At 39.4% G+C, this 25563-nt stretch overlaps 1 protein-coding gene across 12 annotated transcripts in view; it reads left to right on the top strand.

Moving 5' to 3' along the window:
- PTPRM (protein tyrosine phosphatase receptor type M) overlaps positions 1-25101 on the top strand; it is a 441163-nt gene extending 416062 nt beyond the window's left edge. For all 12 annotated transcript variants that reach the window (XM_064433927.1, XM_064433947.1, XM_064433884.1 and 9 more), the window contains 10 exons: positions 3281-3397; positions 7688-7842; positions 8172-8307; positions 8878-9027; positions 9491-9664; positions 12441-12572; positions 15637-15762; positions 17519-17682; positions 19753-19888; positions 24204-25101. In XM_064433927.1, the coding sequence (XP_064289997.1) occupies positions 3281-3397; positions 7688-7842; positions 8172-8307; positions 8878-9027; positions 9491-9664; positions 12441-12572; positions 15637-15762; positions 17519-17682; positions 19753-19888; positions 24204-24257 (1344 nt within the window). In that variant the 3' untranslated portion in view covers positions 24258-25101. The remainder of the gene's footprint in view (positions 1-3280; positions 3398-7687; positions 7843-8171; positions 8308-8877; positions 9028-9490; positions 9665-12440; positions 12573-15636; positions 15763-17518; positions 17683-19752; positions 19889-24203) is intronic.
- Positions 25102-25563: the final 462 nt, after the last annotated feature.

Raw genomic sequence — 25563 nt, 5'->3', positions numbered from 1 at the left:
TCTGCTCAGCTCCAGTCTGCTCCGTGCCCAAAATCCCCTGTGCAGCAGAGTAAGAAATCCCCAGTGGGCCCAAGCTGCATGAGGCACAAAAGGCTGTAACTTCTGTGCAACATCTCCCAATGCTTCCCTAATTATTCCACTGTATCATCTTAAATAAGGTTTAAAGAAGAGTGGAATCAAATCCAGCAGTTGAGGCATAAGAGCACGGGGACTGAGCTCTTCTAAATTGTTCTTTCCGAATTGTCCCTGGTTCTTAGCCATGATCCAGACAGTCTGGACTTACCAAGTTAGAAACAGGTATGTTTTCCTTCAAAGAAAGAGCAATTTAATTCAGCCAAGGTTGCTTCCCCCCCCTGCAATTGTTTACTTTGCTAAACTAGAGCTGTTTCAAGGATGGCAGGCGCCCATCAGAAAGGAACGAGGCTAAAGTTAGCAACAAAGAGACGTGCTGATGAGCAGTGCCGTGCCTGGGATCACGGCTGCAGCTGCTCCCTTCCTACGTGCATTGGCCTTCTCCGTGTGGCTCAGCTTCCACCTATGAAACGGATGTGTGAACAGGCAGGAAAAGGGAATCAGCTCCAGAGAAGGGGTTATCTGTGTGTTGCTCCAGCCCAGAGGCAGTGTGAATTGTCTTACTCTTCATGAAGAGTCAAAAAGTCATCTTGGCCATAGGTGGGGAAACCCTGTTTCAGAGAGCTTCTGGCAATGACTATAAAAGGGTCAGTTTGCTGGCCTGAGGGATTTGAACAATGTGAATTTTCTAGATTATTTTAACAACACGGACAAAATAATGAGCATTCAATGTCTTTCACTTAGCTTCTATGAGAGGATTGTTGGAAATATATCTGAACAAAATAAGATCTGAATAAATATCAAGTAGATGCAACAATAGATAGCAGCAGTAACTACGAAACTGCTTGCAGCAGTGTTTAATGTTTTTGAAATATTTGATCATTGCTTACAGTGGATAAATTTGTTTTAGAGATGAATGTGCATTTGTGAGAGATCCTGTTGTAAGGGACCCTGGGAATGGCCCTCGGCTTGGTCCTTGGCTGATGGAATCCTTCTGCTCTCTGGCACCATGTCAGCTTTCTGGCTCTGCAGCATGGTGTGGGGAGCAGTCTTGCTCCTGTTACACGAGTGCTGAGCACTGTCCAGGGTCCCACTCCAACCTCTCACCATGGAAGGGAACTCTGCTGTTGCCAGTCGTCCTGAAACCACCCCTAATACCAGCTGAAATGTGAAGACTATGAAGAAAGGTTTTTTTATTCAATACTATTGTGGTTACTAGGTCTAAAGGCAAGCACAGAAAAATAAATAAGAACCTGCTTATAAAGCTACCTGAACTTCAGCTCTGCTCTAGGAGCTTTCCATCAGCTGCGTAAGCAGAACAGGCTGTTAGGGTGCTTGTATAATTCTGTGGCTGGGAGCCAGGGCTTCTGACCAGGCTACTCTTTTTCTCTGAAGAGGATCCTAATTTGGGGCTGTGTTTTGCCAGCCCTTCAACTCAGTTCTATTCAGATTTAAATTTTATCCTGCTAATGAGCCAGAAAAAGGGCCAGAACTACTGACCCTGCCTGGACAAACTTTTTATTTTAGCAGCCAATGTCACTGCTGTGATGTGGCAAGACCTCCCACCTATCCAGACAGTAAAGAAAGATTGTACACAATTATCAGTGACATTCTGGAAACAAATGCTTAAGAAAATCTGTTTTCTTCTTGACAGGACAGAGTTTGACTCTCTGCATAATACTTTCTGTGCTGAACCTGGAGTCTGTATAAATAAATCATTTGAATCCTGCATTACAGTTTTCAATGTATACTTATACAAATGTTCACCCGTTTTACCTTTTGCTCAGGATTAAACATGGTAGTAATCCAAATATTTTTGCATGAAAATTCTTATCCGTTGTGAAGTTTAATTATTTTTCTATCCGTTTTCCATTGAATATTTAGAGTGCTCAAGTTTTTTACCTGACTAATTTAAGTGGATATTTAGGTGAACTAGATCTACATGTATTAAAAGATAATTTTAAATTTTCCCTTTGGTGGGAGAAAGGGAGAAACTGTTCCATGCAGCAGATGTATAACAGATGCCACTCCTAGCACATACTGCACTACTGGATGATGGCCAGATGCAGTCGTGATAGCATAACTATTACCATGATAAAGCAGAGTAAAAGAGAGATGTAAGTAATGTGTTAGCTTCCCAGCCCACCACTTTGTCCACACAAATAGGAAGGAGGAGAAAATTTTTAAGTCAGGTATCTACATCATCATATACAGTCCTCAAACCACCCACTTTTAAAAATAGCAGTTTAGGTTGAGCTAAGTGAGATGACTCCTACCCGTAATGTTTGGAGTTATCTGTGAATTAGTAGTTAAGCTATATAGAGTTATAATAGTTAGAGCCTGGGCATAAACCTCAGCTCTTGACTTCAAGCATTGAGTTTTGCTATTTGACCTCTTATCAGTTCCTTTGGAAAGTTAATCTGAGAAAACAGGTGCTTTTCTAAAAACAGAGAATCATACAATATCTTTATTTAGAAGGAATCCACAAGGATTATTGAAGTCCAGCTCCTGGCCCTGCCCAGCACCATCCTGAAGAGGTACACGATGTGCCTGAAAGCATTGTCCAAATGCTTCCTGAACTCTGTCAGGCTTGGTGCTGTGACCACTTCCTTGGGGAGCCTCTTCCAGTGCCCAGCCACCCTCTGGGGAAAGAAGCTTTTAGTGATACCCAACCCTGACACACATTCAGGCCATTCCCTCGGTCCCTCACTGGTCAGCACAGAGCAGAGATCTGTGGATACCCCTCCTCTTCCCCTTGTGAGGAAGCTGTAAACTGCCATCAGGTCTCCTTCCTGTCTGCAAAACACTTTTATTTTAGAAGGCAGAAAGGTATTTTTGAGGCAAATCAACAAGCAGAAGTTGGGGAAAAAACTTCTGGCGGTATTTGTCCCTCTGGGCACACACTGCTTTGGAAAGCACAGGAAATTAACAGCTACCATAACTGAACTGTGCAGGGCATAAATATCCTTTGTGCTCCAAACAAGTTTGCCTTACTTCACTAAGCACAACACAAAGCTCATGTGAAACTATGAAAGCTGTCTTAAAAAGAGAAGAGGCAATGTCCCTCAAACATTTACAGGTGCAGAAAATGTGACTGTTCTGTGCATGATTGCACTTTAAATCAGAAATCATTGCACAGAATGCAAAATGGATTCCGTATGAACCTTCTAAAATAAATGAACCTTAATTTCTTTTGTATCTTTTAAAGGTCAAATGCTGCAAATACTGGCCAGATGACACAGAGATATATAAAGACATTAAAGTTACCCTAATAGAAACAGAGCTGCTGGCTGAATATGTGATTCGAACATTTGCTGTGGAAAAGGTAAGTTTCCAAATTCAGTTTTCTTAAATGCATTGGTATCTGCCAAAGTAACATGCATGCAGATTGAACAAGGGAAAGTTAAATCTTTTGACTGACATCCTGGGTTTATAGAGTTTGGGTAAACTACTACCGCCCTCTTATGGAAATTTTTTTGTGTGTTTTTCTTCTTCAAATGCAGCAACTGTTCTGTGCTTTTCATCACTGTTGGCCCCTGCCTGAGTTAGAAAAAGTGATGTTCCTTGCCTAAGAGAAATCGAAGCCTCCCTCCCAGCAATCAATTGAAAAACACATTTGTGCTGCTTTCCCATCTTACGTTCCCCACAATCACTTTCTGTCTGTACCAGAGGCTGCATGCAGCATTATTCAGAAGTCTGTGGTGGAGAATACAGTTTTCTGTTGGGCCAGGGTGTGCCTGGTCTGCAGAGTTGTGACAAATTACTCTTCTTCTCAAGGCAATTTCCCTTTTCATGTGGAATCCATCCTTACATGGAGAGTTCTAGCTGGTGTTGTTAGAGTAATGCCACACATTTGTTTGATGCTTTGTAGCCTGCAGAACTTGCAGCTCTCCAGCTGCAATATATGGAAAACATGGAAATAACAAATAAGGTACTCACTGAAAGTGAGAACAGGGTCTGTCAGTGGTGAAGTGTACCATGCATTTTGTGTCAACTCAGCAGTTTCATTCAGAATTCATTAAAGGACAGAAAGGTTTGAATTGTATGTATCAGGACCCATTTGAATTGCACAACACCAAGGAAGGGGCCTCCTTGGTAAGACTAGATATTCCTAATAACATACCAAAGTAATGCTCCATCACCACGAGTAGATTTTCAACCAATTAGCTTAGAAAGCTTCTTTTCATTTAGTTGCAGTACTTATGATTTATTGGTTCTCTCTAATGATGAAATAGTATTCATTTATGGGTTTGAAGAACATAATATTTAGCATCAAAGAATCCTGCACCCAGGTACCTGAAACTGCCAAAAAGACTACCCCACAGGGTCTCTGTACACACGTCCAGAGTAACAAAGGAATTAGGGGTTTTCCCTGTTTTATTCTTCAATCTAATTCTTAAATATGCATCAATACAGCAACCTGAGGGTAATGATAATAGAATTACGTGGTTTGAATGAATTGAAATATTGTATCATGTTTACCACTATACATATTGTAGACTGAATTCACTCAAGCCTGTTGTTTCCTTGCATTTAGGTATTTTTAATAAACAGATGAGAAACATTGGCTACACTTTGAAGTAGATGAAGCACTGGTTGATTTCTATTCTGCAAATTTTAAGCTCATGCTTTGATGTTAGCTTTTCGCTTCTTTACTGGGACTGAAGAAAAGACCTAGAGGATTTTACAGTTGAACATAACCAAACTGTCTTGAATAAGTGCATTAGAACAGATAGAGATAAAAGGCACTAAACATTTTATTTCTTTTTAAAAATCTCCATCTGAAAAGATTTCATTTAGACGCTGCTTTTTAATAGTTGGTAGTTTTTCAGTAAGCCTCTAAAAGCAGTGTCACTGTAGTTGGAGTAAAGTACATTTGTTTTTACTCTATTTTCCATATTTTTTAACTCCTCCAGTGGTACTGGAACATGAAGTCTGTACATTTCTTTCACCAAAATTCTCTCAAGTTTACATTTTTGATGTACTGAGATTGGTACTTTTCACCTTCCCTAAGTCAAGGTGCATGACGAGACAGAGAGCACCCTAGCCAAACATGCAGATAATACTAATTGAAAGGTGGTATTGTGACACTTAACACTGGAGCCTCCATTCCAAAGGACTTGAAGATTTCACTAACAGCAGCTTCAGTAATTCAACAGGAAAAAATTGCAAAGGTCTGTGCCTTAGGTTGCCTAACGCCTGGTGTCAGGGTGACTTCTGGGGACAACATCTGAAATCCAGAATGATTAAAGATTTATCACATATCAACTGCAAGGGTGGAGTGAAGAGAACTGGCCTTGTCCATTGTGGCAAAGATGAGGAGGAGGGGTAAGGAAGGTCTAATTGCAGCCTCCTGCTACCTCATAGATGTTCCAAAAATCAGAGGAATCAAATTCTCCAACACCTCTAGTCCCTTCTGACCGTCCTTTCTGCTTGTTGATAACATCTCATACCTGCCCATACAATTTAGAAGTTGATTTGCTTGAAGATAAATTGATCACTTAATTCAGTTTTGTTGGGTTTTTTTTAGTGGATATTGAGTAGTAGAGGAATAATGCTGAGAAAATTGAAGTCAAAAGTGCAGTCTGATTTTGAAGACTGTTTCTAGATAGGCTTTGCATTGTGTGAATAAGCAGTTCCTTTGGAGCAGTTTCTTTACAGCACAACAGTTAACTCAGAGGAATAAGTCATACATGAATAGTAAAATACAGCAGCAGCATAACTTTTTGTAGAATTTTTTAACATCCTAGGGTTTAGCACTGTACAGCATTTTCTGTTTGTTTCAGCTGTATAGTCTTTCCCAGATGAGCATATGCTTTTATGATTCATGCAGTTGTGTGGTATTTTGGGTTTAGAAACCAGCAGGAAAGCTAGATATAAAAGTCATTCCTTTGTAGATATAATAAGAAAACTCATTATAAAAGTATCCTGTATGCAAAACCTTTCCTAAGTAGCTATTAACAATGACAGACAAAAATGCAATCAGCCTGACAGCCTGTTCACAACTAAGGCAGAGGATGTAAAGGACATAACCCGATCTGTGTAGCAGCCAGGCACATTGCTTTGGAGGGGAAGTTTGGTTTTTTTGCAAATTATTTGAAAATCTCAGCTGTATTCTGCATGAAGAATTTGTATGCGAAACTCACTTCAGTCCTCAGCTTGTATAGTCATGGCATTGCTTTTTTCTATGGGATCTTTGTTTCTTTGGGGGTCATGGGCAGTTGTTACAAGCAATATAAAAGTGTTTGAGGCGCTACCTTCACCTAAGCAGAGCTATTTGCAGAGTTAAGGCCCTGCTTACAGTAGCAGAAATGCATTAACACACTCTAAAATCCCCAGAGAGCAGGGACCAAATTGTATTTGAATGTGTTTGCTAGACTGTCTTAAAATGCAAATTGTTTTATCTATTCCTGGATTTCATTATATTTTAAAAGTGGTTTTTAAGATATGAGGTCATTTCTGTTTAAAGAGTGTGATCTCCTCCGTCCACATCACTGCCCCATATGCTCTTAATCCTCTCCCTTGCCTGCCTTTTTATGTCTATTTGCAGGGGAGATGAGATATTCCTCTGAGCAGATGCCCTGTCTCCACAGAGCCCCAGCCTGAGCTGTCAGAGCATCACAGGCTCCAACATACACTAAGTCCTCTCTAGTCCTGTAGCACTGGCATGTCCAAAATTTCTCCAGCGCTAAAAATCCCAGACTAATGCATAATAACAGTAAATTAGGAAGCTTATATTACTTATTATTCAAGGAAAATAAAACCTTTTATATGCAAACTGGCTCAAGACAGAAAATACATCTTTAAGAAGAAAAGCTGTAAACTACCAGTTACTAGTATTGTTGACATTTAGTCCAGCCTAGACTTGATATGCCATAATTTTGCTTTTTGCTTATGAGCTATGTATGATGGCCTACAGTTTGTGGATTTCTAATGAGAATAAAATACTGCCAGCTGCATTCTTAGAGGGGGAAGGGAAAATACAAGCAGTAATAAAATAAAACTTAGCATACACACTTCTAATATCCAGACTGCTCCCCAAAGTCACATGGGAAATTACTTCCACAATCAGCTTCTCATTCATACTTGTCTCACTATATCCATGTCCTTGTAGACTGTGGCAAATCACCTGAATGGTGAGCATGTGGAGGGCTACAAACACAGCCCCTATGATTGAAGGTGCAAAAAGATTTCCTGTTATTCAGCTTTTTCTTTCAGACCAGTGAAGGAGACAAATGATAAGGAAAATTATGCTGAAGCTGTAGTGCCCTGAAGTCAGCAGCAAAACCCCTGTGGAGGGCAGTGGGGAAAAAAAGGTCATCAGTGCTCTGTGTTCAGCCTTGCTGCTGACCTGCATTTTAAGGCCACAGTTTGCAAAGCAGCCTAGTACTTAAATATAGACATGAGCATTTCTCTTGCTAAAAGTTTCTGACCAATCTAGTGCTTACTTACTTAATTTTGTTGGAAGGCTTTGAAACCAGTTAATACCTAACCTTTTAGCTTGCTCTCCTGCTAAGAGGAAGCTCTCCAGCAGTCTGTACAGATTGTGTTGGTAAGGGGTGCTTTTCAGCAAGGCTTGGGCTTTTGAACATTTCAACCCTTGTCTTTTCAACAGAGAGGTGCTCATGAGATTCGGGAAATACGTCAGTTCCACTTCACGGGCTGGCCAGACCATGGTGTGCCATACCATGCCACGGGCCTGCTGGGATTTGTACGGCAGGTCAAATCCAAGAGTCCACCAAATGCTGGGCCTCTGGTTGTTCACTGCAGGTAGGTAAAACAGAAATCTCTCTGTTGTGGTTTGCATTAAACTCAAGACCTACTTTTTCTTCTCCTTTACTGTGTATTCCCCACACAGGCTGCTGAAGCCACTGGAGGTCTACTGAAAAAATAACTGTAAACAAGAATACATATATTATATATATAACAAACATATATAGAATATATAAATGAGAGTAAAAAAGCTGAGTCTGAAGTTCTGCAAGTGCCCGACTCAGTTTCAGTATTCATCCAATTGATGAAGCACCTGTGAGATGAACCCTTACACCCTTTACATTTCCAATACACTGCTGCACATTAACTGTGTTCTTCTGCTTCAGTGCTGGTGCTGGCAGAACTGGATGCTTCATTGTCATTGACATCATGCTAGATATGGCAGAACGAGAAGGCGTCGTAGACATTTACAATTGTGTGAGAGAGCTTCGATCCCGGAGAGTTAACATGGTGCAGACCGAGGTATTGCTCATCTACTGGAATACTGCTTTGCAAGGAAAAATGCCCTTCTAGCCCATAAAGATAGAGCTTTGTAGTTGGCACCCCCAGAAAGTTGTTTACTCAGTCACATGCAGAAAATAATCTCCGCACAAACCTGGAGAACCCCTTCCCAGACAAGTGCACAGTTATGCTTCACTGAAGGTTCACAATGTTTTTTAAAAACAGGGAAAATCAGGAATGTTTCCTCTCTGGGAAGAATTCATTCTGGTGTACATCTTGTTGTGGTTTAGTTTCATGATAGCACCTACAGAACTGCCCAGAGGAATGAGGAAACCAGAAACATTCTGAGTTTTGTCACAGAGTGTTACCGCACTTCTCTAACTACTTGTAGTTAGTTTAAGCCAATCTTTATGTATTAATTTCTGAATGAGTGGGATAAAAAAACTGTGGTTGTTACTTCTGGTCTTGCTTCAGTGCTGGCAAACTGAAGAGTGAAGTAGCAATCGTATTAGTTGCTATTTTTTATTTACCAAAGTACTAATGGTGTATGCAGTCCATGTCAGTAACTATCTATTTTAATTGCTTAACCAGGAACAGTATGTATTCATCCATGATGCTATCCTGGAAGCCTGTCTTTGCGGGGACACATCTATTCCAGCTTCTCAAGTTAGATCTGCTTACTATGAAATGAATAAACTAGATCCTCAAACAAACTCAAGCCAGATCAAAGAGGAATTTAGGGTAAGTAGTGTCTTACATTGCCTAGAAGCTGTAAAGTTCAGCTGTAGTAAAGACGTTTGCTTAGGTTTTTATAGCTATATGAATTTTGTAACAGGTTTAAGAGGGAAAGATGGCAAAAAGGGGAAAAATAGCATGTCACTCATCTCTGCTGAGTAATGCTGAATCATAAAATAATGCAGTGAGGTAGTAGTAAAGTATTATTTTTACTCGGGAAGTTAATCCTTCCACTGTCCTTTCTCCAGAAGGCAGGCTACTCCACAGCTGTCTTTGAGGTTATTTTTCATAATCGTATGCTTCCAGGATTTCTCTGCTTCCAAAGCCTGCTGACTGTGATGTGTTTTCATTTCTCTGCATATTTGATTCCCACTGAAGCTGAATGCTGAGCTGATCTATTCTTAAATATTTTGGGTTGCTTTCAGTGCTGTGCTAATTTTTCCGTTGCATTGTTTACTCTCTTTGAAAGACTTTAAACATGGTGACTCCGACGCTGCGTGTCGAGGATTGCAGCATCGCGCTTTTGCCGCGGAACCACGAGAAGAATCGCTGCATGGATGTGCTGCCTCCAGACAGATGCCTGCCTTTCCTCATCACGATAGATGGCGAAAGCAGTAACTACATCAATGCTGCACTGATGGATGTAAGTCTCCACCGCATCATTAATAATAAAAAGGCAATAAGCAGCCCTCCAAACTGAGCCGTGCTAGAAAATGGAGTCAGCATAAGAAGGAAAACCTTCCAGCTTGTTTTGTATCCCAGAAGCATGGCACAAAATCTTTAAACTCCCAAGTACATTTAGGATCACACATATGTTATGTCACAGCCAAGGTTCCAAAGCCATGCTCAGAGAGCAATTCAGGGAGTTTTGATAAATTAAATGTGTCTGGATTTCTCCCTAGTGCTTGAATTTTTAACCATCTGGCCTAGGAAAACAAGAGTTACCTATTAAGAGATACAGGCAGTTAAATAGAATAATAAGATTTGCAGCAATATTTCAGTTCCCTTTGTTTATAATTTAAACAGTAATTAACAAAAAAAAATAATTGTCTGTCAACACAAGATAGTACACAAGCCATTACTTCAGCCTTCCTGTTTATTTCTGCTTGAATTAATGGTTCCTCTTCATGTGTGTGTGGAGTTTTTTCCCAAATGCATCTATGGCAATTCTAATCCTTGTAATAGAGTAACAGTAAAAAGACACTTAAACTGCCTTTACAGTCTGTAGATATTTATAGCCTATTTTTGACAATTTACAGCTATAGTTATTACAGTTGTCAAACACATAAACAACAAAAAACAGAGGTTAGTAAGGAAGGAACACATTGTAAATGGTCTTTTTAAAAAGTGAAGCTGGAGTAATAACAGTTTATTGCAGTTTTTTCATCTCTTTGCTTCCAAGTTCTCAAAGCCTTTTCCTAAAATAAGCTGAAGTTCAAAACGCGCCTGTGAAAATGTAGGAAAATGTATCTTTGTGTTTATCTGTGTAGAGAAACTGAGAACAGAAGTGTAATTGACTTGTCTAGCTTCTTACAGTAGGTCAATGACATTTCATATTAGAACAGAGCTGCCTTAATTTGTGGTCTGTGATTGTGCCATTACATTGTCTTCTTTCCTGGAGTAGTGTTTTGTTCCGTCAATTAAATAATGCTCAGAAATAGCAGGGCCTTAATACTTATTTTGAAGATGCTTCCCTTCTTCACTATTGAAACAATGGGCTACATGCACATCTATGTCTGGGCAAAAGGCTCCAAGGGAGGAGGTGATTTGGGTTGCTTTCCATCTGAAGCATGCTTCTGCAGCATCCCTGCACTGATGGACAAGAGCAGACGTTTGTCCATCTCTCTAAACAATCTCCAGCAAGCAAGATGAACAGTTTCCCCCTCTCCACTAGAATCCATTGAGGTTGAATGGATTGAATCACCTCATGTAAGCCTTTTTGAGCTCACTTCAAGAAAAAGGGGTAGCAAGCATAGTTTTCCTTACTAAGTATCAGAATGAATTTGAGAATAGTTTTCCCAAAAAAGCTACTGAGGCTTCTAATAGAGAAGAATTAATGGAGACCCCTTTGAACATCTCTCATCTGCATGAAACTTCCAGCAAGGCAGGACCAGTAGGATAGAAAGCAGCTGCCTAATGTAGGAGCAGCATCATTATATGCTGGTTGCCTTGTGCTGAAAGAAAGAACCAAAGTTTGGCATTTCTGCATCTGTACCCAAACCACACTGGAATCATTTTCCATGGTCTCCTCAGTGACTGTGAGTCTGTGAAAGAACGATCATAGAATCATAGAATATCCTAAGTTTGAAGGGACCCACAAGGATCACCAAATCCCATAATTGCTAGGGTTGGAAGAGACCTCTGGAGATCATGTGGTCTGACCCCTCCTGCCAAGCAGGGTCATCCTGAGCAGGTGACACAGGAATGTGTCCAGGTGGGTGTTGAATGTCTCCAGAAAGGGAGACTCCATGACCTCCCTAGGCATCCTGTTCCAGTGCTCTTCCACCCTCAGTGTAAACAAATTCTTCCTCACCTTCAGGTTGGAACTTCTTGTGTTTTAGCTTAGGCCATTGCTCCTTGTCCTTTCACTAGGCACCGCCAAAAAGAGTCTGGCACCATCCTCTTGGTACCTGCCAAGTCAAAGCCACCAAAATCCAAATCCTGGCCCTGCACAGGACAGCCCCAGGAGTCTAACCATTTGCCTGCAGTAGCTGATCTGATTGGATCACTGTTGTGGTGCAAATGGTTCAGTTCAAGCCATGTAGAGACTTCCCCACCCTCCTAAATGAAGGCAGTGGCACCCCCTCCCAACAATTGCCCCAGTATGGCCACAGTTGCTTTCAGCACTGAGAAGGATGTAAGTGAAAATGCTGGTTTGAGATCCACAATGGAAAAGTTCCAGCAAACAGCTCAGTCAGTGACATACTCTGGTAGTAAAAGAAACAAAGAGCACTGAAATTTATCCCCTGGGTATCTTCACTGCTGTCAGATAGACCAGAATTTCAACAATATTTCTGAAGAATAACTAGATATTTCCTTTCACAGGCATCATTCAAATTTAGAGCTAAATGCAAACAGCCAAGATTAATCTGTCCATTAACAGCTCAAAACAAACCCCTTGCTCAAAATCTTGTAGGAGTTACATTGGAAGCAAAAGCCTCTGATGATTTTACTCTATGCCTGTGGCATGAAATACATTTTAGAAATATAACATTTGCAGAAGTTATATCCTGCCCAAATGCAGTTTATTAACTTTGAAGCATATAAGATCTCAGGAAAGAGCTGAAAACAATATATTAATTATACAGCAAATAGAAATAATGCTTTCAGTCCTGAAGTTCTGGGGCTATGACTGACATTCTGCTAAATGGATTTTTCTCTCTTGCCATTCTTCTCATCATCTTGTTACTTCTTTGCAGAGCTACAAGCAACCATCAGCTTTTATAGTTACGCAGCATCCCTTACCAAATACTGTCAAAGATTTCTGGAGACTGGTCCTAGATTATCACTGCACTTCAGTAGTTATGTTGAATGATGTGGATCCTGCACAAGTAAGTCCAGAAAAATGCTTCATTTAAAAGAGGAGTGCTAGTGCCTCAGCACTTCAGAACAGCTTTAGGAAGTAATTAGTTTTTTTAAAACAACATTAAATACTTACACACTAAAACATTGATTTGTAGCTTGCAGATACTCATAGGGGAAGAGGAATAAATCATACCATCAGCAGCTTCTTCTCCAAAATGTTAGTGCACACAGACATAAGTGCATGCACCTATAATTTATTCTAAGAGAACATGTTTTGGGAAGGGCTGCTAAAACTCAAAAATTACAGTCGTAGAATTCTGACTCAAGTCTGAAACATGCTGTAGTGGCCAAAACCATAAACAGAAGCCAACAGCTGTTCATTAACCTGTCTGAAACAGGTCAATGACCTCGGTCTCCTTACCAGGGAATAGGTGTTCCCATTGTGAAAATCTGTGTTGTGTGTTGCACAAAATGTTGTCATAAGCAAGGAAATAGGAACTAAACTGGGAGAGAGGAGCTAAACATTGGAGACTAAGCATCCTTTGGAAGAGAAAAGAGGGCAACAGAACGTGTAGGGGAATGTAATTACCTTACAAAAGAGTTGCACATGCTGTACATGTTGTTCAGAAAATTGGAAAACCAAACCTACTGGTTGGCAATTTAATCACTAGGATTAATCACTAAGTGTCCCAGAGCCTGGCTCACAACTGCACAATTCCAAGTTCTTACAAAGATATCATTTCCTTAGTTCCAACAAACTGCACCCAGCCCTCTGCTGGAATAATGTGGTGGTAATCTGGATTCTTAGTATGTAAATATTTGTTAATTATTGGTTAAGAACAATTGTGATTTTTTACAGCAGACTGCAGGTCATTTAATGATCAAGAATCTTTTTAGCTTTGTTCGGTATTGCACATAAAAAAATGTTTCCTCTTCTTTTTAACATGTAGAATTTGTTTTTAAAAGATACTGATCTTCCTTCTGGTCTTTCAAAGGAACATGTAGGAATTCCACACACTATTTTAAAGACTGAATTTCTGATTCTAAGCCCTGTGCTGTCTACAGGGAGGAAAAATAGAAATTAAAGACAAAACTTTTATTCATGAACCTAAGATTATTTTCTGAGTGAATAAGGAAAGACTCAAGGGAGACAGACTGTTAGGGACTGCTGAACAGAGTGTTTTTTAATTTGTTGGCTGTGTTTTGAATTTACAATAGGGCATGGCTATTCCAAGCGTGTATTAGCCTCACAGGATTTAAAAGCTGTTGGGATATGCAGTTAATGCACCTGCCTCTGCAGTATGTTAAACCTTTTACCTCTTAATGCGAGTAACAATCTTTTCATTAGGAATAAATCTCAAAACCCTCAGAGCAAACAGAAGTGGAGAGAGGGCAAAGCTTATTAAAAACACACATTACATTCAGATTTATTAGTAATTACTGTTATGATTATTATTTATGTATATATGAAGTGTTTACAGTTCTGTTTAGATATTACCATTTATGTGGACTGTTGCACTCTATTGGGAAATGAAATTCAACCCTTTACAGTGGCTCTGACTTGAAGAGAGTCGCTAGCATCACTTGCATGCAAAATGCGCAGACTTAAATGCTTTTGGTTTCTTCAGAACCTGAAAATCATAGCTACCTAAACCAGCCCCAGCTAACAGCTCTGCTTATTATCATTTACGCATTTTTCAGAGATCTGTTAGAACTGTATTCCTATGTATTTAAAAGATATGTACTAAACTGTGCCCATGTTAAATGATCTGAGCACTGGCATTTGCAACAGTTGTATACATTGCATTTTGCTATCCTGTGCACCAGCATATTTCATAATAAAAATTTGTGTAAGATTTGGACAATATTTGGAAAGCAGTTGTCTCAGCAGACCACATCATAGAGAGGGTTAAAAAAATGAAAATATATTTTCCTACTTAAAATTTCTGGGTTTAACTTGTTAAAGTGATCTGCAAATCAGACCCTGTTTTCTTTTTTAATTGGTGTAGTAAGTGATTATGTTTTCCTAAAATGTAGTCATCTCTAAACAGCTTTGTTGAGGACTAAGTATTGTAAGAAATGCAAAACAACATCTGGAGTAAATGTGATTTGTCAGCTCAGCTCTGGATCACCAACAGCAATGCAGCAGAATGAAGACCACAGCTGTTTTACTGATTGAAATAAAAAGTTCCAAATATGACATCAATGCTTCTGCAAGCAAACAAAATTTCATGAGTTCATATTTAATTTTGGCGAATGCTTACAAAAGCTACATGATCAAACTGCTCTAAATATCCCTGGCAAAAAAATAAATCATTAAGATTTTTATGAAAAAAAAATGCAGATTCTAGCTTCAAAAACCTTCTTGCAAAGTGTTGATTCAATCTTTAAAGTATTAACACAGATGGTAATTGGTTCATGGATTAAGCCATTGTTATATTATTAGACACTAAAACCATGCAAGATAATAGTAATTTTACTTTGTGATCTTTAGTTACTTAGAAGTAATTTTTTCTGAGAACTGAAGAAAGCGTAATTTATATTTTCAGGTGTCACTAATAAGATGAAATTAAGCAATTATTTGAAGTTTAAAGCAATGCTAATATTAGCCAATATCATCAGTCACGGGTGAAAAATGTGAAAGTTAAGTCCTGAGTTTTGAGAATGTATGTGCCTTTCCTAGCCAAAATCACATGCAGTTTGAATTACTAGCAGCTATTCAGGGCAGTTGGAGGTCCCAGGCGTTTGGGCTTTAGCCTCTGCTGTCTCCAAGATATGGCAGTGTTTGTCAGCCTCTCCCTATCTCGTCATAATATATTGTAGAACTAATGTTGAGTGTCAGAAGTGTTTTACTCCAAACACCAGACACTGAAAGTACAGCAGCAAGAAGCAGCATGTTAGGTATGTGGAAAGGCATTATGAAAGCAGAGTGCTCGGAACCGAACTTGGTGCATCATGTATTTTATAAAGATACTGTGCAAGAATTCCAGTAGCACGTGTATGACAAATTGAAATACAGAAAAGTATGTTGAGGCAGCATGAAATCCAAGGTGATTAACTGTGTTCTTTTTTGTCTATGGTCGCCTATAGCTCTGTCCTCAGTACTGGCCAGAAAATGGAGTCCACCGGCACGGTCCTATTCAGGTGGAGTTTGTATCAGCTGACTTAGAAGAAGACATCATCAGCCGGATATTCCGAATTTATAATGCAGCCAGAGTAAGGATCTTATTTGAAAAACAATTTTGTCTCAGTAGATGAGTTGAGTCCAGTCAAATCAGAAAAAAGAAAGCTAAACTCACATAGAACCATTTTCATTTTTCAGCATATTTATTTGAAAGCAGTGGCGCAATACTGAGTCAAAGCACAATCACAGAGGGGAAAAAAGCCTTCTATGTATAATAAAAGTAAAAAAAAATTTAATACATATCTCAAGTGTGTTAAATGCAAATGAAATAAATGCAGTATTCAGATTGTATGATAGCCAAAAAATGCTGAAATCAGTGCTGTTTTCAATAGTTTGAAATTAGCCATCTTGTGTATTTGTATCCTGTATTATGTGAAGAAAGCTGTGCACCAATACCAGTTATGTTTTTCAATAGCAATCCCAGTCTCTTAGTGAAGATTCTCTCCTACTAACCACACTTCATAACATATGTAACCACTTCAGAAGGGCAAGCAGGTTGTTCTTGTATCCAGCTTTTATGCTCCCATAAAGTTGACGGAAGACTAAACAAGGCATGTCTTTCAAGCTGAGTGGAAAAAAGATTCCACCACAAACCAGGTATGTGTTCCCATCCAGGGAGCCTTTGCAATGGACTTGTATCAGCCACCAAAAAGCTGTAGTTAGGAATAAGCAGCACTCCTTTCAGAAAAAAAAGTCAAGAACTTCCCTGGGACCTGGAAAGACACAGAAAATATGTTAATATCTAAACAGGGAAGCAGATTGTAAAGCTTCAAATACTTCTTTAATACTGTGAAGGTCTGGCATTTGCAGTAAATGTGGCAATATAAAAAACACAGCCTCCAGCAGGCTGTGACCTTCAGCAAGCACTGGGTCTGGCTGCTTTAGGAAGAGGGGCCATCAGCTGAAACAAACTGGACAGGAAATCAGTAGATTCCACACTTTGACATAAAGCACACAAAACCAATTGAAGAGCACATCTAAGTTTTGTTTATTCCCATATCGTGTTAATCTTACATCTTCTCCATTAACTCTTGCTCTACAGAATAAAATACAATGTCAACGTTTCTGTGTGTTGTTCATTTTAGGAGTGGCACTAAAATGCCCTCACTTTGCACAGAAGTGGCAAACTCTAGACTACAAAACCAGTTTTCATGTGCATGTTTATTATGCCCTTTTCAAAGGACTGTAGTTTTCTGCCACTATCACTTGTTCTGTGCTCCTTTTTTTTATTTTAAATCACCATAAAGCAACTGTTCAGTAATGTTTCACCAGAGGGGTTCTGACTGCTGCAGTAGAATGCAATAAAATAAAATGTAGTTAGGTACTTTTTATAAGCCACAAACATCTGAGGGTTCAGTTTGTTTTTTTTTTAATGTTTCCTGCTTCAAAATATCTTGAGAGGGTTTGACCTTTCTTGTAAAAAAGGACAGAAACACATAAACATTCTTAAAAACACTGAAGCTGATATATGAAAACAGTATACAATTGAAGTTATGTTACAGCTCTGTCTTTCCTACCAAGTTCCTCCCAACTTATTAATTATTTGCTTGATTGTGCAGATGTACTATTGCTATGTTTTAGCCTATTGTATAGCAGTCTGTTTAAAAACTCTTGTTCTAATAACTCCATTGGAAATTAAAAGTCACAAATCCTCAAGGGCAGTTGAAATTACATTAGCAGTTTGTCAGCAATCATCTGCTTGAACAGCTTCCCTTACTGACGCAAGTACCAAAATTACATGCCAAACAAGTAACGTTACTTTTCCTGCTTTTGTCCGGATCTCTGCAGCCCCAGGACGGCTATCGGATGGTGCAGCAGTTCCAGTTCCTGGGATGGCCCATGTACAGGGACACTCCGGTTTCTAAGCGCTCCTTCCTGAAGCTCATCCGTCAGGTGGATAAGTGGCAGGAGGAGTACAACGGGGGAGAGGGACGCACGGTTGTACATTGCTTGTGAGTACTGGAAATGGGAGAGAGGAACAAGGGAATACTGTCAGAGAATTTGTGCCGGGCTTTGAAAGATTTGTAACGAGGTGAAGAGGCATCTTTCTAATCTGGAGCGGAATAAATAATACAACTGCTCATTTAAAAGCTTTGAATGCAAGAGGAATTGTGTAATTCTAATGTAGATTCATGAGTTTCCCCATCTGTCCTTTGTTAGAGCCCTATGAAAAGATGATGGGTTCCAGTTAACTCTATTTTATATAAAAATGTCCAGTGACTCTTGCAAATGGGAAAGTTGCATACTTATTCACAGTAAATCAAAAATGTGCCTTCAGAACAATGTACCTTTTATTTCTGCAGATAAGGACCATAGAAATAAGTAGGTTTGGACGGGTGATTCATTTTCCAGGCATAAAGCACGGGAGTAAAAGTGGTGTGATAGACCAGTTATGATGATCCTGTAATTGCCTTACCTTTCTCTAATAATGGTATATATTTTTGTCCTCCTGTGACTTTGTGCTCCACTCGTGCAGACTCTCATCCACTCTGCCACCATCCTTCTTTTGGTACAGTTTAATACTTGTACATGCTTTTCCCCTCAGAAGTAGCTGATCTTTTGAGGCTGAGTCTTCAGCAGTTGAAGTTGTATTTGTCTTCCTCTAAACATCTGTTTAAAGATGTTGCCATGATAGAGAAGGGACCTGCTAACAAGAAAACCATGTTCAGAAGTTGGGACCCTGTGTCAGAATGATGGAGGGAAATCTAAGAGTATATTAATAATTCCCACTATCATTGACCTTGAACAAGTCATTGCGCTTCAGTTTCCCCATCTGTAGTATGGGGATAATAATACTTTCATCAAAGGAGCATTGTGCAGTGTGATTAATTAATGTTTTGAGATCTTTAGCTGAAAAGACCCTTTTGAAGTGCAAATTACTGTTATCTCTGAGGTGGCTGATGATATTAAATAGTTGTACAACATCACACATGCGTCACTTCCAGGCAGTAAAGAAAGAAAAAGCTCTAATATAATCCTTTTAAATGACTTTATTTTAATTAAAATTCTCAAACAGCCCCACAATATCAGGCACTGTTTTGGCAGCAGAGAGCATTCTTTTCATAGTGCCTGGATGTGACAGATGTGCGACGTTGTGTCTTCCTTTGAAAATCAACCATTGCAAAGCTTGTTTGAAAGACCTGCTACCTAACTAGTCTGTACTCTGGTAATTATTAAGGTTTATTATTTTCAGTGAAGCACAGCCTAAAGATTCTGATTAGAATAAGTGTAGAAATAATGGGGTTTCCAGAAAGAAAGAGATTCTCCTGAAGATTAAAAATAACCCCGGATAAAGTATTATTAAATACTGTATTTGATCACGTATATGAACATTTGTGCCTGGCTTCTTTGTTAGCAATTTGCTTTGGGTTCTCATCCTCTGATAACTGTGGGTGGAGGAGGAATACATCTGCCTTTGGAAGCAGTCCTTGCCAGGCAGCCAGCCCCTCTTCCTGCTGCCAGCAGCTGAGATAATCAGCCAGGGGGACATGGCAGCACCATCCAGTGCCATACCAAGTGCAGCCACCAGAACTCCCCCAAATGAGACTCCTGGTGCTTTTGCAGTTCCTCCAGAATACCTTTGTGTCCAGGAGGAAAGCACCAGAATCTGGAATAAAAGACCTCAAAGATTCACTTTCTCTGTTGCATTTCCAGGCCTGATGCTCATTGCAGCCATGTGTGTTGTGTTTACAATGCAAAGTAGTGTTGAACTGAAACTAAAAGTACTTTATGCTTATTTTAGCATCCTCTTTGTGTTCACTGAAGGGTGGTGCAAAACTCAGCCATTCAGTTCCTCCAGGCTGTCAGCCTGCTGACTTCTGAATCATAGCTTTGAGATCTTTCAGCTTGCCAATTCCAATTAAAAATCATGTTTTGCCTAGAGTTCGGCAGCCTTTGGGGCCAGGAATGTTCTGTGGTTTCTCCCTGCTGGAACTCATGCCTTCTGGAGCCATCCCTGTTGCTGCACAAACTTGTGACACAGAGTCCATTGTAACTGAGCCATTTTATCACTTTCCCTGCAGGAATGGAGGTGGCCGCAGTGGGACGTTTTGTGCAATCAGTATTGTTTGTGAAATGCTTCGACATCAGAGGGCTGTTGACGTATTCCATGCTGTGAAGACACTGAGGAATAATAAGCCTAACATGGTGGACCTTCTGGTAGGAGCTTTTTAACTGCACCATTAAATAGAAAATGTTCTTTTTCTCAGAAGAGTCAGTAAGATTTCCAGGATTTGCAGTGGGAGTTGTTCACAAAGCAAGCAAGTCATTTTCAAAGGGGATAATGAAGTCACTTCACTTGTAAGAGTATTTTTACACTGCTTTCTTCCCAAGGAGACTTTGTCTCTGTTCGTTTGAATTTTTTAAGAGTTTTAAACTTTCAGATGAACATCCTTATTAATTTTCTTTTCTAGCAGGCTGAACCAAGTGGAGAGCAGCCCTTGCATGGTAGAAATAATAGTTATGTAAAATTAAATGCCAGATTTTCACATTATATATTTTATAAATAGCTTAATCGCCTAATATTTATCAAAGCCATGAATTTCAGTTTGACATCCAGAATATTGCATTTAATTATGGTTGCTCTATCTCATAGAAAGATTAAAGAAGTTCAGAAACAAGGGGCCATGTGCAATTATTTTCCTAGAGAGTGTTTTATGAGCTTTTTTCCTAAATGGAGAACTGCTGAAGTGCCAGCTGCTATGCCAGAAGAGCTGCAGAACAGCTTAAACCAGCAGGTTCTTGCACTCCAGTGTGTAGTTTTGTACTTTGAGATGGGTGTAGCTCCATGCCCTGTTCTGAAGCATGGGCTATAAAAGACACTTTTACAACATCCTGCCGCAGAGGTGGCTGCTTAAGAGGCAGCTGCATTTGATTTAGTGTCACAGGCAGGAAGAAGCAGCATCTGGGCACTTTCAGGGATGTTAACCCAATCTGAGCCAATTTTGCAAGCTCTGGTTAAGCAAGTTGGAGTCATTTCAGCAACTTTTCTATAGCATGCCCAGGGTGAGGCAGGAGTCATCTCACTGAGTTGGTCCACCCTGTTGTGATTTTAGGAGAGGACCCCCTCAGATGAGCAGATGAGCTGAGTGTGGCACACAAGGGGGAATAAACAGAAAGAGCAAGGCTTTCACACACAGGTGAAGGCAGGCAGGGAGGGAAATCCACCTTCCCACCACATGGATGGCTGTGCCTCCTCTCTCCTGTGGGAGAGTGGCTCCCACCACATTCCCCATCACAGTGCTCTCTCCTAGCCTGCCTCTGAAGTCCCAAACCCTCCCCTAGGCCCAGCTCTGGCCAGGCGCATGGAAAAAGGCCAGAAGTCTCAGCTGTGCAGGGCAAGGAGGGAGTTCATGATCAGCACCACAGGGACAGCAGTGTGGAACTGTGAGTCTTGTGTCAGTGAGAAACTATCAAACTCCCACAGTGATGGGAGGGAGCAGCTTGACTGGCTTCTTTTCCTCTAGTTTATATCCTCAGGAGAAGAATCATCGGGATGAGAATCATCATACATTTTTATTTCCTAGATGTTAAGGAAAATGTCCTTCTACTTCATTCATGTAGTATAGTTTATACAGGGATTTGGCAGGCCTGCTGTTCTCCATCCTCCTAGAGCTTAAGCCCACAGAACTCTCTGATCTCTTATTAATTTATTTTATAGAAGTAAAAAATAAATTACCAGTGTAGAAGTACAGTCGAAGAAAATGCTCTCTATAAATTCCCATTTGTGACAGTTCTCCAGGTATAGATTTGTCAGGCAGTTGTATCCATTTTTCAGCAGAGAATTTTTTAAATCAAAAAAGCTAAATGTGTTATTTTAGATAAAAATGTACCTTTTAGTAAATTGAGAGTGGTATTGGCAATGTCTGGAAGGCATAGAAAGGCCTTGTAGGGCCTTTTTTTATTAGGAAATTTCAAAGCACTTGTGAAAAAGATCAGTATTGTTTTCCTTATTTTTACAGACAGAAGAATAAAGGCAAGGGACAGCCAGGATTTTTCCCATGATCACATAATGCACTGACTGAGCAGAGTTAGAATGACATCTCTTCAGTTGTGGTCTGCCACTTCGTAGGAACAAATATTTGAATTAGCCAGGTTTCAATTTCTGTGTAGATTGCTTCATGGTAAAGGGAATTGGGAGACTTGAGTTCTTTTCCTCATCTCGTTACTAACTTCAGCCTTTATGACTCTTCTTATATTAATGTATTTTTGCCTCAGTTTCTCTACTGGAAAAAGAAGAACAGTAATATTCATCTACCTTGTAAAATTTTACAGTAAAAGATTAAATGCTCAAAATCATTGCATTGCTTCACAAAAATCATTTTTAAGACTGCTTTATCAATGCATGTCATGCATTTTCTGACTAGATAAAAGGCAGTCTTTACCACCCATACTTTGAGATTTCATCTCTGAATTTCACTGAAACCTTTAGTTTTCCTCCAAATGTAAAAATCTAAATGCCACATCCCTACAGTATGGGAATCTAATCATTTTTTTCAGCTATCATACAAAGGTAACACATGATATTGCAAAATATCTGTTATGGAATGCCCAAAGCATTTAGTGATAAATGTTATTGGGCCTACTCACAGGTGTCCTAGAAAATAAATTTAAATATACCTCTCTGAAGCTAGCTAGTCTAAAGAGACTTTTAATATCCACCATCAAGTGCATAATAAAAATGTACAAAGGACACTAGTGAGTGAACACAGTGGGAAATAAGGTATGTCTGCTCTTTAAGACAGGTATTCAGCTGACTGAAAATGACAGTTATTCTGCTAGATCAGTAAATCAGCATAAAATGAGCATGGAAGAGTGGAAATGGATGACTGGCTGATCTCTTGTTTTGATCTGTTATGTAGTTATAGAACGATTTCCATTTATTGAGAAATATAAATGCAATAAAAGCAGAAAAGGAATTTACATAATATTCTATTATTTCCTTTCTTCTTTTTTTTTTTATTCTTTTCTCATTCTGAAGAAGACACAGGCAGTTTATGGAACCTTGCAGGACTTTAAACTCTCACATACAACTCACTCATCACTTAGGTTATATGCGCACCTAAGACTTGTTTTCTTATGATTTGTTTTCTAATGTTCTTTCTTAACAAAAGAACTTCTAAATGATCCATGCTTGTTAATAGCTTTTTGATTTTATTAATAGTATATGGTCTTTTGCATGTAAAGTGGCCTCTCGTCTCAGCTAAACTGTGACCCAAAATCACAAGAACAGACCAAAAGATTTAATCCTTTAAAATGTTTGCTTCAGGGAAAAGAGAATATATCTGAAGATCCTACTACTCGTGATGTTGGGCAAGGCTGAGTGCTGTCAGCTCATTAAATCTGTTGTTGTTCCTAAATGTCAATATGTGCTTAGTTATTCTTTATTAATCAAATAAAGTGCATAAGCAAAAGAGGCATTTCAGTAACAGAATAGTTATGAAATTGGCAAGTGTTTCCAAACAAATTGAATTTTCAGAAGCCAGAGCCCTTAGATTCAGGGAACCTGCACTTACGACTTCTTTCAGCTTTTTTTTTTCATTTAAATATTTGTAGTATTTTTGAGTATTGCAAGTAGCAAGAATGGAAGCAGGAGACGGGTATGTATGCACATAAAACTGGGAAGTCATCAGTGACTGCACCATTTAAAAGTTTCAGAGTGGACAGAGGTCAGTCAAATCTGTCCTCTCCCTTCCATTGAAGACATGAAAGGGGCCAAGACATGACCTTTTGTCCCCAAAGATGCAGAGTGGGTTTGCATCCCTCAGGAAGGGGATTTATTTCCCTGGGACTTGCTCTGTTTCCAAGCAGTTACAAATAAACCAGCAGGTCTGTGTTTGAAGCACAGTGCTGCACCTGAAAATTTAGGCTCTTTACAGTTCCTCTGTTACCCAGGCTAACTTGAGTATCACTGCCGCTTGCTAAAAATCAACTGGAATTAATCCAATTAATTTAGCTCAGGCCACATATCACAAGGCACAGTCTTGTGGGTTGGGTCTGGGCTGCAGACAGAGGACCAACAGTAATTAGGCTTGCCCTGAAATGCAGCAAGTGTCTGAATGACATTAAAATAAAAGTTGCAATCTGGGAAGTACTAAACACTGGGTCTGTTCTAAGATCAACATTTCCAGGGAGGAATTTCAATAACTCCAATTCTCATAAAGTGCTACATGAGCATTTTCACAGATGACAGAAGGGTGCAAGTCAATTTGCTTACGTGCAGTCAGTTTTTCTCATGCAAGTGTATTACAGCAGCTAAATACTCATCTAACATGAGCACTACCATAAGTTACTATGTATAGTGTCTATTTTCTGGTTAATATAAAGATTTTCTTACCTAAACATAAATTGGATTTGCAAACTGGTTCCCACTGACAACAGCTGATAGTAAATAATTTTAACAGGAGAGAAATATTGACCCCTTTAATTAAGTCTTTTCAATAACTGACTTTGTGGTTTTCTTTTGATTTTTCAGGATCAATACAAATTCTGCTATGAAGTGGCTTTAGAATACTTGAATTCTGGCTGATTGTCTAAACAGCACAGACAAAGCTCCTCCTTTCACTACCACAAACAAAGCAAGTCACTTCATGATGTCCGTGTAAATGAGATGAAGACTTCTCAGTGTTATGCTTCTACTGCTTTGTACAATTGGCTCTTTTTAAGAGCCCCAAAAGATGTTTATAAAACCGCTTGCACTGCCCGATTCCCACTCCGAAGCTGCTGCTTGGCACCCCCGTGAGCCTACACCGAACCACTGGCAGTCCTTCAACACCGTACTCATACTCAGCCATTGATGTGGTGAAGCAGCATAGTCCTCTGGTAAATAAGAGAGCACAATTATATTCTTATGAAGGAATTTGTACTTTTTCTGTTACATTTCGTTGCCTGTGATTCTCAGTTATTGTCACAGCCTAGTGTACATTTCTGTTCTGTGGAGAATGCTGTCTGGCATTTTGATAATATATGATTTTAGTTATATTTGTATTCTAACACGTGCATAATAAACAAATCATATGTAGCTTATCTGAACTAACAGAAAGACATGTACCAAATCATGATAACTTTGTTGAGTTGTAATTTCTATCCACTTTGTACCATTTCATAGAGAGAATCTTGATAGAAATGCGGTTAAAAATGCAAAAGACAGGATGCTCAGATTAATATATCCAAAGCTTTTTCATTTGTTTATATTGTAAATATTTTTTGATTTCATCAAATTATTTATTCATTAAAATGATTTTTTTTGGTGAAGCACAGTGAGTGACAATCATTTTTATTAAGCCCTGGAAATGCTTACTGTATGATAGTGTAAACATTTGTTTACCTTGTATGGATTCTCAGCTCAATAAATAATTACATACATGATAAAATTTTGTTTAATTTAATATCTCTTGGCATCTGAGTGCCTCCAACTAAGCCTCTTTTCCAGATTAAATCTAGTAAACACTGAGCTACCTCCAGTGAGTGTTTATTGCGTGATCCAGTGTTGGTCCAGGCAATAGCAAGGTCATAGAATCACAGAATCATAGAATGGTTTGGGTTGGAAAAGACCTTAAAGATCATCTAGTTCCACCCCCCCTGCCATGGGCTGGGACACTTTTCACTAGACCAGGTTGATCAAAGCCCCATCCACCCTGGCCTGGAACATTTTCAGGGATGGGGCATCCAGAGCTTCTCTGGACAACCTGTTCCAGTGCCTCATCACTTTAAAAGTGAAAAACTCTTCTAATATCTAATCAGCTCTTTCTTAGTTCTAATCCATTCCCTCTTGTCCTGTCACTACAACCTCTTGTAAAAAGTCCATTTCCATCTTTCTCGGAGGTTCCCTTCAG

Source organism: Passer domesticus, chromosome 1 (genome assembly GCF_036417665.1).
Source record: "Passer domesticus isolate bPasDom1 chromosome 1, bPasDom1.hap1, whole genome shotgun sequence".
NCBI classification, from domain to species: domain Eukaryota; kingdom Metazoa; phylum Chordata; class Aves; order Passeriformes; family Passeridae; genus Passer; species Passer domesticus.
This window is presented reverse-complemented; position numbering and strand designations above follow the sequence as displayed.